General features: G+C 45.0%; 1 protein-coding gene and 1 long non-coding RNA gene across 3 annotated transcripts in view; one reads left to right on the top strand and one right to left on the bottom strand.

Moving 5' to 3' along the window:
- Positions 1–2,655: 2,655 nt before the first annotated feature.
- Positions 2,656–17,402, bottom strand: part of snapc4 (small nuclear RNA activating complex, polypeptide 4) — a 33,070-nt gene continuing 18,323 nt past the window's right edge. The window contains exons 19-23 of the mRNA XM_079564850.1: positions 14,757–16,317; positions 12,521–13,309; positions 9,034–9,487; positions 6,154–6,336; positions 2,656–3,088 (exon numbers count right to left, since the gene is read on the bottom strand). Coding sequence (XP_079420976.1) covers positions 2,835–3,088; positions 6,154–6,336; positions 9,034–9,487; positions 12,521–13,309; positions 14,757–16,317 — 3,241 coding nt within the window. The 3' untranslated portion in view covers positions 2,656–2,834. The remainder of the gene's footprint in view (positions 3,089–6,153; positions 6,337–9,033; positions 9,488–12,520; positions 13,310–14,756; positions 16,318–17,402) is intronic.
- LOC306961754 lies at positions 9,443–12,769 on the top strand. Of its 2 annotated transcripts, none has more exons than XR_013792787.1 (3): positions 9,443–9,837; positions 9,883–10,326; positions 12,504–12,769. It is a non-coding gene; the product is annotated as an uncharacterized lncRNA (long non-coding RNA). The 2 variants fall into 2 exon arrangements; XR_013792788.1 differs by having other exon boundaries at positions 9,443–9,849; positions 9,880–10,326.

Genomic DNA, 17,402 nt, shown 5'->3' with positions numbered 1-17,402 from the left:
CCTGAATGTTTTTAACAAGATCAGAATGCCATGTAATCTCATGATTTTTTTTCCTCGTCTGTTTCTGAAATGTGCCTCCACTGTCCACCGCTTTAGTGCTTGATAATCACCCACCAATGTGTTTTTATTTTACTTGTGCAGCTGCTTTGAGCCTCAGTTTAAAGCGATAAACCTGCAGATCCACGACAGCGGACGACATTTTGAACAAAGGATAATTACAGCGGGACATTAACCGCCTGGGGCCTCATTTATAAAACTCTGCCTATTCGAGTTTGTATGAAAGAAAAGAGAGTTCAGGTGGAATCAGTGAAAGATCTCCCCTTCACTGATTCCACCTGGAGCAGAAATGTGCACACATGACTCCTCCTCACGCCCCGCCCTTTCATCATAGAAGGACATGCAAAGTAACATGAATGAGATTTACCTAAACATGAGGCGATAATGAGAGGGTTTTACCGAGACCCAGTGCCAGTGCTGTTCACAGAGATCAAACTCCCTGAAACTACAGAAGAAGCTCGGTGGGCATCGACTCACTCAGATATTGTTTCTTGAGGTTTTAGGATGAGGTTTATGGATGGCGTGAATGAGGAGCAGAGTCCAGGAGGTGTGTGAGAGAGGAAGTCACGGAGCTGGGCCGTCTCTGAATGGACTTGTGCCTTGGATCAGCCCTCACCCAGTCTCCTCTCGTCTGTGCTGGGTTTCTGAAAAGTGTGGACTGCGGAATGTTTTAGGTTCAGTTTGATTTCTATAAATACCACCTTTGGCACAAAACAGTTCATACGGAAGGTTTAGGCCTCATTTTGTCCATACGTGAGCTTTATGAAGCAGGGCCCCATAGAACAATGGCTATAAAATCTTTCAAAACTCACCTTCTGCTCTTTTACATCATTTCCTTTTAACTGTTAATTGTTCTTTTAATTGTTAACATTATTATAAGGATTTGTATTTAGTTACAGGATACCAAATACTCCTTAAAGTCTATTTTGTATTATAATCCGTTACTTTGCCCAATCAGAGTACTGTATTTCGAATACTTTAAAATCCTTTTTTTGTTGAAAACATGCTGTATGATTGAAAACAAGACGCTACACACTAATGCAGAACACTTTGTAAATGCTACAGTCCATAATGACAAAGGCACACTTTTCTCCGACTGTTTGAACCTTTTCTTTCTTATTGATGTAATGAAACTAAAATGTATTCCTTTGATATTAGGAAAGTAACCATTTTCTAAATATACCCTCAAAAAAGAGGGTAACTTTACCCGAAAACAAGTACGTATTCTAAATACCTATATTCACAACACTGCCTCTCAGTGAAAAAAATAATATATATAAAAATGACATTTTCAAAATGAAAAGTCTGAAGTGAATATTTGAGCTATTTTTATTAAAGCCTCTATATGACAAATGTTTATAACAAAAATATTTATGGCGCATTATCGTGTTTCAAATAAAGGTTTATGCAAATGGTTCTATGGTTCCATTAACACATTCTTTCTGGTCCAGTCAAAAGGCCTGAGGCTCGTGTCCTGTTGTCACTCACTGGAGGCCAGGTTGGGGAAGTGTCTTGCCCAAGGACCTCTGTGTGCATGAGTGTGATTCATACCTGTGACGGTCACGACGGTCACTACTATCTATCGCCCTGACACCGCGCTCACACCCAGCGCTAAAAAGTCTATCCTTGGCTCAGCTTGTTCTTCTTTGGCCAGCGCGTGTGGAGGCGGGGTTTGAGGCGGGGTTTGAGACGCAGCTGAAGTGCGTGAGCCAATTACATACAGGTGTCTGTCAGATCTTCTTCTGTGGTTGGTGGTTGCTGCCGTAAATGGCTCTGGATTTGCATAGCGGTTGAATTATTACAACGCTGCGGCCGCCTGTGAAGCTCACAGGAAGCTCGCCGCTCTCTTCTCTTCCACCGCTGTAGGTGTGAGCGCGGTGTGAAAGTGTTCAGTACAGCACCCTCGTGTGACTGACTGTGGGAGTCAGGGCGTTTGAAAACCACAAGTAAAAAAAAAACTACTTTAATTTTCGAATTGTACATCTGAAAGGCCTCTCCTTTGGTCTACAAACTGGACACCTGAAAGGCCTCTCCTTTGGTCTACAACAGGGGTCACCAACGTGGTGCCCGCGGGCACACAGGGGCATGTCCAGTAGCCCTTGGGACTTTTTCTAAAGTGTAAAACACTTCATTTTCTTGAATCTAATTCTTAAAATTACAGTTATTTCGGTTCTTGTGACTCAGTATGAGTTTAAAACAAAGCTATTTTAATATAATGTGGGGTCAATATCCTATAAGTGAACAGTGTACGTTTAAGTCTTTAGGATTTGTTTTTAACTGGTTGCCCTCGAACAACTTAATGCTCTTAAAGTAGCCCTCAACTGAAATAAGGTTGGTGACCCCTGGTCTACAAACTGGACACCTGAAAGGCCTCTCAGATGCTTTTCTGAATAAAAGAAGCCATGTATAAAATAATAAAATACTTTATTTGAACAAATAAACTTTACTTTTGAACAAATGTTATTTACAGCACACACGTGTCGGTCCACACTGTGGTCCCTACGAGAACGGTTCTCAACTGCGGCAACCGGACCTGCCGTTTGACTCTAGCCTATACGCTTTTCATTGGACGTAGAAAAAACAATTCCTGAGACCAGATTCTTTTTCAGACTTTCAGATGTGTTCAGTTGCCTCTGCTGCCACTGCCCTACAGTGACCACACGGCGCCCCCCTCAGGCGAACAGTGTCTTCATAAATATCATTTCCATGTTAAACTACTATTCAAATTGAGCTGTCACATTCATTTCCACGAGTTTTACAAAAAGTCATTTTTTTATTCAAACTCCACTCCTTTCGTCCTCCTCCTGCACTGTGGTTGGCTGTTCCCCATCTGGTTCCGCCCCCTCCTCCTCCTCCTCCTGGCCTGTGATTGGCTGCAGCGAGGCCAGCAGGGCGGGGAGAGTGAAGATGGACAGGAAACGCGCCGACAGCAGCTGGTGGGCGGGGTTTGAGCCAAAGCGCTCGCTCACGATTCGCCGAACAGCCTCTGTAAGCTCCGCCTCCTCTGCTGGCTTCTGATTGGACGATGGCTCTGGGGAGACGACAGTGAATTGAGTCACAAATAATGTTCCGCAGCGTGGCTTTAACCCTGCTCTGATCTGGGATTTTTCTGTAGAATTTGGTGAAAGATGTGGGTAAAAAAAGCAAAAACAATTAAGTGCGAGCAAAAAAAATCTGGATAAAAATACAGACACATCATTATTTTACCTATCACCTTATTCCTCCGTGTGTATGTATGACCAGGACCACTGTTTGTTTCCATGGAGACCGTTTGCTTTAACACGTTTCATGAGCTTCAGAGACGTAAACTATGTGAGAACACGAGCGGTCACAGCTGAGACAAAACTACGAGCCGTGCTTAGCTGCTCACGATAAACTTATGACAGAACAGGCTCTGTCAAAGAATTTACTGACCTTGTTAAGTCTCCACTTAAAGGGACTGGATGCAAGTTGGCCATTTTATACTCACTACTGCCACCTCAGGTCATACGTGTAACTGCAGCTTCTATATTAAGCTCGTGCATGACGGCACTTCAGACCCGAAGTAACCCGTTTCTGAGCGACAGTGCAGGATTTTAGAGGCAGTTGTGGTGAACAGGTCTGAGCTCATTCTACACATTAGGACATGGAAGAACATGTAGGGGGAGGAAAATACATCATTTTAACATTTTTAAGCTCCAAATAGTCCCTTTAACCTCTGTGGATGTTTCTAGTTCTGCGATCTTTCACCAAGACTTTATTCAGATGTGCCACTTTAGGCCTAGAATATGGATTGTCAGCATAAAAGCACTTTATGTTTAGCTTTGATTGGTCAAATAACTGTGGATTAAACTGAGCCACAGTCTGTTTATGAGCCTCATTACATGTGGTGCATTTATGTGGAAACACGCCATGTCTGTAATTTAATTAGGTCAAAACCATCAGAAAAAAGCTGGAACGCTCTTTCCATAATGAAGAACTGTAAAATGCAGTGTATTCAGAGCCAGCTCAGCTTCAGCTTCATGTCACTCGTACTATGTGAGCAGGTCAGTCGTGTTATCGCTCTTTACAGTCAAACCCCTCCGTGAGTCACGCTCAGGCTCTCCTCGTATCACAGTCAGTCACAGTCGGCATGTTCAAAATCGCTCCACACATGTCGCAGTGTAATGTCAGCTCTAGTCCCGGTGCGTGTTTAATAAAACCGCGATCAGCGAAACGTGTTCCTGAGCTGCACGAGGGCATGTTTTCAAATGTTACGGAGGCTGATGGTTTAGAGAATCATCTTGAAATAAACCGCTATGTGAAACGAGAACTCGTCGTGGAAACCAGTGGCTCAGAGCGAGTTCAGGAATCGCAACAGAAATGCCCCCCGTCCTCGTTCCTACATGAGCCCAGTGTTCATTTTGACCACATATTTTAATTTAGTTTTAGTCTTAGTCTTTTGATGAAAATGTAATTCGATTTTAGTCTAGTTTTAGTCAAAAAAATATCTTCAATTTTAGTCTAGTTTTAGTCGACTAAAATTGCAAGTAAATTTAGTCGACTAAATTTAGGACAAATTTAGTGGACTTTGCATTGATAATATTGATTATAATCATATTTAAAGTGTAACTAAACACCAAATCCACTTTTTTTTGCTGATAAACGGTCTAAATGGTTGTTGAATAGAGTTAGCTACATGTCCCAGTCAATATGTTGACATTTGGTGCAAACTTGTTCAAAATCTCACTTTTGTGTCTCAAACCGCAGGGTTAGCGCCTCTACTGGTTTCACGCAGCAACTACATTTGATATTTTGCGGTTGGAGGAGAGTGTGTCCACGGCGTCCAGAAAACGTCATCAGTTCAGCCCGTGGTTCTGCCTCTGTGCCTCTGTGGCCCCGCCCACACACGCCTCTGTGGCCCCGCCCACACACGCCTCCGCCTCCGTCACGTAGCAACCAGGACACGCGTAGCGCGCACACCGCCTGAGCTCATGAGTCAAACCAGTAGATGGCGCCCCTGCGATGCTCACACTTCGGCCGAGGTGGTGTAGAGGAATAAATCCCTTAGAAAAGCTCCTGTGTGATGCTCTCTCTCTGTTTACAGTCACTGACAGCGAGCGAGTCGTCTATCAGCGGCCATCTTTTTTTTTTTTCCCGTAGGATAGTTGCTACTAGTGATGCGTGGGTTGTGGGTTCCACCGTCGTCTTTACAGCAGGTTTTTGGCGTAAATATACGTCGGATTTTCATAAAACAAGCAGCGTTTTGCAGCTTGTGATCCAGAGAACGCTTTTGTGGAGCTCATGTCTCCTGTTTTCCACCGTATGTGCGACTGTGTGACTTCGTGTTAGGCCGACCTCTGCTCTCTTCCTCTCTCCCTCTTGCCCAGCGCTCTTCGGAGGGAGAGAGAGAGAGAGCGCGATGACACGCCGGTGCTGTTCATACTGATCATATTTGTAACGCGTAATATTTAATGGTGAGGGTGCGGGGCGGGGCGGGTTAGAACCTGCTCCAAATGCGGGACCCGCGGGTTGAAAAAAACCCTGACCCGCGCATCACTAGTTGCTACATCAACCTTGCGCACAGTGGTGACAGCGGTAACAGCCGTCTGTCAGTCCTGTCAGATCTCGGGGCGTGGTCTGAGACTGTCAACAGAGCAGACCCCGCCCACACACTCACCCCCCTCGTCTCCCCCAAAGCCTCCGAGACCACCCCTTTCTCAGCAATTTTTGACTTCTGTTTGTGGGTGGGGAAAGGCTCTGCCACGCCCGTTTAGTTGCACTTTAATGTTGTTCCTCTGCTTCATGGAGCTGCTCCACATGAACAAAGCTCAGAGCTGATCCTTTGGCAGAGGATTTACATGATCTGAGGCGCTTACAGACGCTCAATAGAAGTTTGGATGATTTTAGTCTCTGCTTTTCATTTTCATTTAGTCTTATTTTAGTCGACTAAAATATCTGGACATTTTAGTCACAGTTTTAGTCTCATGAGAAACTGTTAGTTTAGTTTTAGTCCAACTTTAGTCGTCAAAAATATCACTTTGACTAAAATCAAGACTAAATATTTTAGTCGACGAAATTAACACTGCATGAGCCTCAGGACTACTGTGGATATCTGTTAGTTCCTGTGTTTCTCACCTGACCCGTCCGCTGACTCCTGATTGGCCGCCTCTTCTGTTGGTCCTGGCGGTGACGGCTTGTTAGTTTGAGTGGACGCTTCGTGTGATGTCATCGCTCCGTCCTGATTGGCTCTCGGCTCTTCTCCCGTTTGACTCGGGGCGCTCTCATTGGCCGATGTCGCCTCAGCTCTCGTTCCTCCAGCTGTGTTGGATTTATGACCCCACGGGGTGAACGATAGATTAGTTTGCGACCTTTCGACCGAGCACGCTTTCTCCAGTGCCAAAAAAGGCAAAAAAAAGAGCGACAAAGTGTGTGAGTGTTGTTGATATCTGGAGATTTTTTAATTTTTTTAAATTCATGCAGTCCTTATATTTCTAGTTGTTCTAGGCTAGTGCATGTCATGGTAACTAGTAGCCTGCATTAAAAACAGTGTGACCCGAGCACAGAGCACCTGAGGTAAATCACTTATAACACCAGACTAACCGTATACATGTCTGTGTGACTGAATAATGTTTGAAATAGGGATGTCACGGTAACCGGTGTAGCGGTAAACCCCGGTAAAAATTTTGACTGTGAAAATGACCGTCTTGTTTTGTGTTTTTATTATTATCTCGGTGAATAACCGCACCCGCGGTGTCGGAAATGCTGATGTGGGACTTTGGGTTGAAGGAGAATGTAACGAGTTGCCTCATAGTGCGGCTGCAGCGCCACCGCCAGTACATAAGCCGTGTCCGGATACCTCCGCACGATGGCCCAGTGCGTTACGGGGCTCCCGGTGGCAGATTGCAATAGATTCACTCTCGCCGCAGTTTTATGAATTTAATAATGATGGCATTTTCACAAATCTGCAAAGCAAAAGCTCACTGGCAGGACAACAACAGTTTTCCTGATATAGACGGTTTATCTTAGTTTCTGGTGTTATAAATAGTCCATGTAATACCCTCGAAACGATCAACAACACATCGTTATAGTTCCTTTACTTTGATTGAAAAGGCTTTGTCTGTATTTTTTTTATGTAACAAGCACTGTTAAACCTTTTTGAAACTATTTCAGTTTGTGCAGGACTATCAATGCTTTCTGAACATATTAACACACATTTAAAAAAATATACCGCGATAAAACCGAAAACCGTGATAATTTTGGTCACAATAACCGTGAATTAAAATTTTCATACCGTGACAGCCCTAGTTTGAAATATAACCATTTTGCATTTAAAAGAACTTATATTTGAGCAACTTAAGCTTGATCAGCTTCCTGGTTGTAGCTACGCAGCGGCGGAGTGATCTGCTCGGTTACTGGATCTACAGTAGTTTGTTTACCTGCGGCCGCATCACTACACGTGGAATTCATAAAGGAGCTTTCTACAAATCAGATCTGGCAACGTTTGGAGGACGACCCCGTGATTTTGAAGAGGTTTTAATGCAGGCTACTAGTTACCATAGGCATGCACTAGCCTAGCATTAGCCTAGCACCACGAAACTCTTCAAAAATAAGAACTGCATGAATTAAAAAAAAATCTCACAAAACCAACAACACTCTGGATAACTAGGAAATGAGGCCCTATGTCAAAAATCCTGAAATATCCCTTTAACCACAAGTGCATTCTCTCCAGTTCAGCTTTACCCAAATCCATAAGGTTACAGCCTGTAGGCCAGTGTAACACCTCATTTGAAAGCTAAGACCTACAAAACTGATGTAAACGGCTCTTTATCTTCCCGTTGTCGTCACTTTTATTTAGGGCCGGGAAAATGATCCCGTTAACGAATTGCGTTAGTAGTAGTTCGACATCCGCGCAGTGATATCCTCGCTTTACTGTGCGGGTGTCGAACTACTCCTGGTATTATTACGCCTTACAATATAGTTCTCCGTTTTGATCCGCTTAGAAAATCCACATTGTTTAATCTTGTGTAATTATACTTGGATTGTGCCACAATTCACTTCAGCATTTCATAATAGTAATAATTAAGCGTGATTAATTAGTTAATTATTTTTTATCGATTCCCGGCCCTACTTTTGAAAAAATATGTTTGTTCCATTGCTTTTTTGTTGGGTTTTCATCACGTTTTTCCACATTTTTGTTTTTGTTGCTTTAGTCACACTTTTTTTTTTTTTTTTTACTTTTTCAGCGCTTTTTCATCACTTTTTTGTTGCTATTTTGTGGCTTTTTCGTTGCTTTTTCGTCACATTTTTGACGCTCTTTTGTTACATTTTCATCCTTGTTTTTGTCTCATTTTTGACACTTTTTCACCTTTTTTTGGGTAAAGATTTGGGTAAAGTCAAACTGGAAAAAATGTGCTCAGTCCAGCTGGGGGTTAAGAGGTTAAGTCCAAGACCGGAAACGTTGGCGTCTGCAGGAGCTACTAAAGCTATGTGGAATAGGGATGGGCGGATCGATACCAAAGTATCGATATATCGATACCAAACGGCTATTTTTTAAGTATCGATATTGGGCAAAAAGTATCGATACTAATTTGCATATGTAAAAAGAAGGCGGGGCAGCAATTATCAACACAAAAGGATGATTTATTTCTTTGTTCTGAGCCAAAACAGTCACAACAGCAAAGGATTGAACTGAGCCAGGCATATCATTCTGGTCATTTAAGTATTAATTTAACATTTTGTTTATGTATTTAATTTCACATTGGTATTGTTTAATTAACCAGTTAAAGTAATATAATTTTAATTGACCAGTTAATTATATAAAATAACCAGTTTTAAAAATGTATATTGATTGAAATACATTCACCCATTTAAAATGACCAGTATCGGTATTGGTATCGGTATCGACAAAAATGACCCCAAAAGCATCGGTATCGTATCGATTCCAAAAAATGTGGTATCGCCCATCCCTAATGTGGAAACAGTGACTAAGCAATGTTTAAACGCCTCCAAACTGACCTTGTGTTTGAAGAGCTTCGGCTTTAACCTGCGTCCTGACTCCGCCCCGCTGCGCTGTGGTCGGTTGCCGTAGTAACCACGCCGCGTCCCGTTGCAGCTCGTCTTTCCTCTGCAGGAGCAGGCTCAGCGCCTTCAGGTTACACGTGAACGGCGGCATGTATGGCAGCTTCGCCGTTGCCGCGGACACGCCCCCCTCGCCGCTCAGCCAACGAGAGACCGCCCACTGCCCCTCCTGCCCTGCACCCAGCCAATCGCAGAGCTCTGCGGGCGGGGCTTCAGGATGAGGAGGGGGGAACCGGCGGGTTAGGGGAGGAGTCAACACAGGAGACGAGGGGATAAGGGGAGGAGTTACAGGGGCAATGGAAGGAGGCGCGGGAGCAAGGGAAGAAAGGGAGGGAGCCTTAGAGGGCGTAGGGTTAGGAGGTAAGGACGTAGGACACACAAAGGAAGCAAACTGAGGAGGGAAGGACACGAGGGGGTGAGGAGAGCACAGACTGGAGGGGTTTAAGGAGGGACTAGAGGGAAGGTGTCTGAAAATTAGCATAGGGAATGAGGAGATAGGAGGCAAGGATGCAGGAGGTAACGATGTAGGGGGTAAAGATGTAGGAGGTAAAGATGCAGGAGGTAAGGATGTAGGAGGCAAGGATGTAGGAGGTAAGGATGTAGGAGGCAAGGATGCAGGAGGTGAGGATGTAGGTGGTAAAGATGTAGGTGGTAAAGATGTAGGAGGTAAGGATGTAGGTGGTAAGGATGTAGGAGGTAAGGATGTAGGAGGTAAGGATGTAGGAGGCAAGGATGCAGGAGGTGAGGATGTAGGTGGTAAAGATGTAGGTGGTAAAGATGTAGGAGGTAAGGATGTAGGTGGTAAGGATGCAGGAGGTGAGGATGTAGGAGGTAAGGATGTAGGTGGTAAGGATGCAGGAGGTAAGGGTGTAGGAGGTAAGGATGTAGGTGGTAAGGATGCAGGAGGTAAGGGTGTAGGAGGTAAGGGTGTAGCAGGCAAGGATGTAGGAGGTAAGGATGCAGGAGGTAAGGGTGTAGGAGGTAAGGGTGTAGGAGGTAAGGATGCAGGTGGTAAAGATGTTTGAGGTAAGGATGTAGGAGGAAAGGATGTAGAAGGCAAGGATAATGGAGGTAAGGATATAGGAGGTAAGGATATAGGAGGTAAGGATATAGGAGGTAAGGATATAGGAGTTAAGGATATAGGAGGTAAGGATATAGGAGATAAGGATGCAGGAGGCAAGGATGCATCAGATGAGGAGATTCTTTTTTTCTCAGATTGACTCAGTTTCTGTTTGGCCTGAAAACATAAACAAAATAAACAGTTCAGTCAAAAAGAGTGTTTTAGGGAGATATTATAGATGTTTTGGAATGGAAGCTCATATGTACAGCCCTTTTTTGCAAGACACAAGTCACCCAAGATATTGTAGATGTTTTAGGGAGATATTGTAGATGTTTTAGGGAGATATTGTAGATGTTTTAGGGAGATATTGTAGATGTTTTAGAGAGATATTGTAGATGTTTTAGGGAGATATTGTAGATGCTTTAGAGAGATATTGTAGATGTTTTAGAGAGATATTGTAGATGTTTTAGGGAGATATTGTAGATGTTTTAGGGAGATATTGTAGATATTGTAGATGTTTTAGGGAGATATTGCAGATGTTTTAGGGAGATATTGTAGATGTTTTAGGGAGATATTGTAGATATTGTAGATGTTTTAGGGAGATATTGTAGATGTTTTAGAGAGATATAGTAGATGTTTTAGGGAGATATTGTAGATGTTTTAGGGAGATATTGTAGATGCTTTAGGGAGATATTGTAGATGTTTTAGGGAGATATTGTAGATGCTTTAGAGAGATATTGTAGATGTTTTAGGGAGATATTGTAGATGTTTTGGGGCGATATTGTAAATGTTTTGGGTAGATATTGTGGATGTTTTGGGAGATATTGTAGCTGTTTTTGGAAGATATTGTAGATGTTTTGGGGCCATATTGTTGATGTTTTGGGAATATTTTAAAATGTTTTGGTAATGTATTGTAGATGTTTTGGGGAGATATTGTAGATGTTTTGGGGACATATTATAGATGTTTTGGGGAGATATTATAGATGTTTCGGGATGATATTATAGTTGTTTTAGGGAGATATTGTAGATGTTTTGGGAATATTTTGTCGATGTTTTGGGAATATATTGTAGATGTTTTATGGACATATTGTGGATGTTTTGGGAATATATTGTAGATGTTTTATGGACATATTGTGGATGTTTTGGGAATATATTGTAGATGTTTTATGGACATATTGTAGATGTTTTGGGAATATATTGTAGATGTTTTGGGGACATATTATAGATGTTTCGGGATGATATTATAGATGTTTTATGGACATATTGTGGATGTTTTGGGAATATATTGTAATAATAATAATAATACTAATACATCAAACTTAGCTCTTTTTTGGACACTCAAAGACGCTTTACATGGGGGATAAAACAAAACAAAAAGGGGGTTTAGGAAAAAGCTAGTTTGAACAGGTGGGTTTGATACTGATTTGAAGGTTGGTTTGAGTCAGAGTTTCTAATGGGCGGTGGGAGTGAGTTCCAGAGGGTGGGGGCGGCGATGGCAAAGGCTCGGCCCCCCAAGGTCCGGCGGTTAGTGCGGGTGACGGAGTGAGGTGGTTGGAGTCGGTGGGGGGGTTGGTGTTGCTGCAGGAGCTCGGTGAGGTCGGGCGGGGCCAGGAGGGATTTGTAGGTGAGGAGGAGGAGCTTGAATACGATATTGAACGTGGAGCCAGTGGAGCTGCTGGAGGACGGGGGGGATGTGTTCTCTGGACCGGGTGTGGGTGAGGAGGGGGGCAGCAGAGTTTTGGATGTATTGCAGTTTTTGGAGATGATGGTGGGAAGTCCGTAGAGGAGGCTATTGTAGTCGAGTCTGGAAGTGATGAAAGCCTGGATGAGGATTTCAGCTGGAGACTGGGTAAGGGAGGGGCGGAGGTGGAGGAAGGATGTTTTAGTGATGTGACTGATGTGTGTACAGAAGGGGGAGGGGCTGACATCGTGACCGTCGATGATGAGTGGGGGTAAAGTTCTGGACAGAGGGGAGGAGAGATTTAGGGCCGATGATGAGGAGTTCTGTTTTATTGCTGTTGAATTTGAGAAAGTTATTGTCCATCCAGGTTTTGATATGGGAGATGCAGTCAGTGATGGTGGAGAGGATAACCGGGGGGATGGATTTGGTGGAGATGTAGAGCTGGGTATCGTCAGCATAGCAGTGAAAGGGGAGATATTGTAGATGTTTTAGGGACACATTGCAGATGTTTTGGGAGGATATTGTTGATGTCTTAGGGAAATATTGTATATTGCAGATGGTTTTGGGGGATATTGCAGGTGTTTTACTAATACTACTCCTACTACCACTGCTACCACTGCTACTACTATGACCTAAAGTTTTAGAGAGACATTGTAGATGTTTCAGGAGATTGTTGAACTGACCTGGTCCTGCTGAAGAGCCTGTGCCTTCATAGTCAGCTTCCTCCTCCTCTTCCCTTCTAGACTCGGCTCCTCTGGACACACCTGCTCTGGGCATGTCTGCTCTGCGCCCTCAGCCCTGCCACGCTTCTTTCTTCTCTGATTGGGCACAGACGGAGTGCTCTTACTGGGTGAGGGCACAGACGGAGTGCTCTTACTGGGTGAGGGCACAGACGGAGTGCTCTTACTGGGTGAGGGCACAGACGGAGTACCCTTACTGGGTGAGGGCACAGACGGAGTGCCCTTACTGGGTGAGGGCACAGACGGAGTGCTCTTACTGGGTGAGGGCACAGACGGAGTGCTCTTACTGGGTGAGGGCACAGACGGAGTACCCTTACTGGGTGAGGGCACAGATGGAGTACCCTTACTGGGTGAGGGCACAGACGGAGTGCCCTTACTGGGTGAGGGCACAGACGGAGTGCTCTTACTGGGTGAGGGCACAGACGGAGTGCTCTTAGTGGGTGAGGGCACAGACGGAGTACCCTTACTGGGTGAGGGCACAGATGGAGTACCCTTACTGGGTGAGGGCACAGATGGAGTGCTCTTACTGGGTGAGGGCACAGACGGAGTGCTCTTACTGGGTGAGGGCACAGACGGAGTGCTCTTACTGGGTGAGGGCACAGACGGAGTACTCCTACTGGGTGAGGGCACAAACAGTGCTCTGTAACTGGGTGAGGACACAGGCGGAGCCCTGCGATGGGGTGAGCTGTAGTTATGATCACAATGAGTTTTTGAATTCGAGGAAGACTGAGCCTGAAAAAAACAAAGCAGAAAAACACAGTTTTAAAAAAAGGGGCGGGGCCAAGACAAATCCCACGAGAGGAACAAATATTATCTTCATTTGTTTCCCTTACGTTTCATTTCATTTTGCCATTTCGGTTTGGTCAATTTGCAAATCATTCAAAGTACATGCAAGTCAAACAATAAACTCAATCCACGTCACCACCTTTGGGAAAACTTTTGATATTTCATTTGATTTGGATTTGGGAAAATGCCCGTTTTAAAGGAAGGGTTACAAATATGCGCCACAGTTATAGAAGGGAATAGTAGGATTATTTCCCTGCAAATCCTTTATCAATCCTATTATTCTTTCAACAGATGAAAAATGTTCTGTAATAAATGTGGGGTCTTCGCGTTGGAGGGGCTGTGGTCAGGTGAGAGACCAAACTCACGTATTTTGGGACTGTCCAAAATGAATTCATTATTGGAAAGTGAAATCAAAAAGTGTTGAGGTGTTGAAATTTCATTGGAACTGAATGTCATAATATTGGGAATATTCCCAAGCAATCTCAGATCATTTACCAACTAAAAATACAACATTAATGGCAAAAGTGATTACGGTCTCATGGCTTAAAAAGTGGTGACAATATGCGAAAACATGACCATGATGTTGTCCAATAGAAAGGACTTTCAGACAAAAAAATAATATCACAGGTTTGTGAATCCAATCACGATCAAATACTGAAGAGGAAAACATTTGTCAATTTTCGTTTTGGAGATTTCTTCCAAAAACTGCATTTCTCCCATAGAGTTGTATTGGCCCTGCCCTCCATCTGACATTATGACATCATCACATTCTAAATCGTGAACGCCACCTATTGACAAGAACGTATGAGATGGATTTTGTGTTAATTTCAAAGTTTTTGGCCAAAACAAAACGTTTGATAAATGTTTGTAGAGGAGAGTGAGCAGCTAGGTTAGCTACTGTTAATAACATATGAGCTTTCCATTTCTATTGGAAACGGTTAAGGCTATTCATCATTTTCAGGCGTACATAAAATGATCCTGCATTTCAGCAGATTTGTCTGGATTAGTAAAGTCAATCATAAAAGTTTCAGTTGGGGGGGCCCAGGTGTGAGCGACTCCACCGCAGCTGTTTCCATAAACAGTTGAGCTGGTTGAGCTAGCTAGCTAGCTTCAGGTTAAACAGTGTAAAAGTGAAATAACTCCTGCCCACAAGTGCCGCATATCAGTGTTTACTTCCAGGGAAAAGTGCCGGGTTAGTCCTGTTGTGTTGTGATTCTGTGCAGATGTTGTGTCGTTGAGCCTGACTGAGAGGCTCCTCGTTGTATACTCCTTACTTAAATTGATCTTTGTTCTATTCATTTATGCACCTATTGCTTGTTAAGATTTTAAATAAAAAATAAGTCAAATTAAATAAAATGTGATGCTTACAATATTTTCCCACTGCTGCTCTCACCTTTGCATCTGCGTGTAACGGCGGGCACCCTGCCTTGTCCTGGAGGTCCAGCGTCTCCGCTTTGGGATAAACGTTGATCACATGAACCTTCCGCGCCGCTGCCGGGTTTTGGAACTGGCGGACATCTTGTTTCTGAGAGGGGGCTGGCAAAGGGCGGGGCACAGGGCCCGAGGAGTTGGCGCTGACTTGGCCAACATTTTGTTTTCGCAAAGACAAATTCAACACTGCACTTTGGCCGCGAGGCAGGGCAGAGGTAACGGGAGGCGGGGCAGAGGTCACGGGAGGCGGGGCAGAGGTAACGAGAGGCGGGGCAGAGGTAACGGGAGGCGGGGCAGAGGTAATGGGAAGCGGGGCAGAGGTAACGGGAGGCGGGGCAGAGGTAACAGGAGGCGGAGCAGAGGTAACGGGAGGTGGGGCAGAGGTCACAGGAGATGGGGCAGAGGCAACGGGAGGTGGGGTACAGGTGATGGGAGGTGGGGCAGAGGTGACGGGAGGTGGGGCAGAGGTAGCAGAGGTGACAGGAGGTGGGGCAATGGCAACGGGAGGTTGGGCAGAGGTAACGGGGAGTGGGGCAGAGATGACGGGAGGTGGGGCAGAGGTAATGGGGAGTGGGGCAGAGATGACGGGAGGTGGGGCAGAGGTCACAGGAAGTGGGGCAGTGGTAACGGGGAGTGGGGCAGAGATGACGGGAGGTGTGGCAGAGGTAGCAGAGGTCACAGGAAGTGGGGCAGTGGTAACGGGGAGTGGGGCAGAGATGACGGGAGGTGGGGCAGAGGTGACGGGAGGTGGGGCAGAGGTGACGGGCGGGGGGCCAGAGGTGGGGAAACGCTGTGCCTTGAGGCTGTTCATCAGTGAAATGGGCTGGAGGCCCTGTGGGGTGACAGCGAAGAATGTGAAAAAGGAAGCTGACTGTTGTGCGCCGCCATTTTGTGCCATGGAGGGAAGTGGGCGGACATTTTGTATCTGATTTTGACCAGTGTGAGGCTGAGAGACATGGAAAGGTGGAAATGTTTTCGGTCGTGGTGGTGGAGGGATTACGTTAGAACCCAGTGGCAGAAAAGGGATAGGGTCAAATGGAGGAGGAGGGCCCTGGATCACAGGGGGCATTTGAACCGGCCGCTCTGGACTCGGGGGCTCCTGCTTGATTTGGCGCTCTGCTAAGATGGCTGCCACCGTCCTGGGATTGGGCCGCGCCTCGATTTTGCGCCTGCAACCTTCAGCATCCACTCGAAGTACACGCAGGAAGAAACGGAACAGTTTGGTGGAGATCTGCTGCGTTGGCGTATCGGGGTCTTTGTCCGGGTGCTCCGCTGGTGTATCGGGGTCTTTGTCCGGGTGCTCCGCTGGCGTGTTGGGGTGTTTGTCTGGGTGCTCCGCTGACGTGTTGTGGTGTTTGTCTGGGTGCTCCGCTGGCATGTTGGGATGTTTGCCTTGGCGCTCCGCTGGCGTGTTCCTGTCATGCCACGCGTCTCTCTTCAGCACCACATGTCCGATCCACGGTGCAATCGCAACCTGAAGTCTGTAGTTCAATGAACTCTCGGTCTCACGCTTCTGTCCAGGCCTGTGGACCAGGAGGCACATTTAAAGGAACTGCTTACAGTTGTGCTCAAAAGTTTACATACCCTGGAAGATTTTTTATAAATTTTTGTGTGAAGCCATGTATGGTCAAACAACTGAGTTTATTCTTTTTAAATCCAAAGTTTACATCCCCCAGTTCTTAATATTGTGTATTGCTCCCTTTAGCACCAATAACAGCTTGGATTCTTTTGTAGTAGTTGTGAATGGTCCTCTTTATTTCCTCGGATGGTAAAGCTGTCCATTCTTTTTGGCAAAAAGGCCTCCAGTTCCTGTAAATTCTTGGGCTGTCTTGCCTGAACTGCATGTTTAAGATCTCCCCAGAGTGGCTCAATAATACTGAGGTCACATACTGAGATGGCCACTCCAGAACCTTCACTTTATTCTGCTGTAGCCAATAAGAGGTCGACATGGCCTTGTGCTTTGGCTCGTTGTCATGTTGGAACATCCAAGTGTGTCCCATGTCCAGGCTGATGAGTGACATTTTTCCTCCAGTATTCTTTAATAACATGCTGCATTCATTCTGAAGTCAATTTAGACCAAGTTCCCCAAAACATCAGTGATCCACCTTCATGTTTCTTTATAGGAATGGTGCACCGTTCATCACAGGCCTTGTGGACCCATCCAAATGTAACGTTTATGATTGTGGTCAAACAGTCCCATTTTGGTTTCATCATTCCAATTGTTTCAGAAATGTTGAGGCCTGTCTCTGTGCTGTTTGGCATATTGTAAGCGGATATTTCCCCTCAACTGCCTCCTTATTGAGCATCTTATAACAGCTACACCACTTGTTTAGAGAGAGAGCACTGTATTTCAGCTGAAGTTATCTCTTAGTTTTTCTTTTCACCCACAATTTACCTGCCAGTTGTTGCAGAATTTTGTTGTTGTTGTGCTTTGGTTTCAACAACAGCTGATTGATACTTTCAGTACCTTGGATATCTTTCCCTTTCCCGTTTGATACAGTTCAGCTACCTTTACTTGCAGATCCTCTAACCACCTCCATATTTCACAGTAGGTCAGGTGCACTTTTTTGCCAATGATGGCCTATGAAGAAAAGTGCACCATACCTAC

The sequence above is a fragment of the Gobius niger genome (assembly GCF_951799975.1).
Source record: "Gobius niger genome assembly, chromosome: 1".
Lineage (NCBI taxonomy): Eukaryota > Metazoa > Chordata > Actinopteri > Gobiiformes > Gobiidae > Gobius > Gobius niger.
Note: the sequence above shows the minus strand (reverse complement) of the source record. Positions and strands in the feature narration are given on the sequence as shown.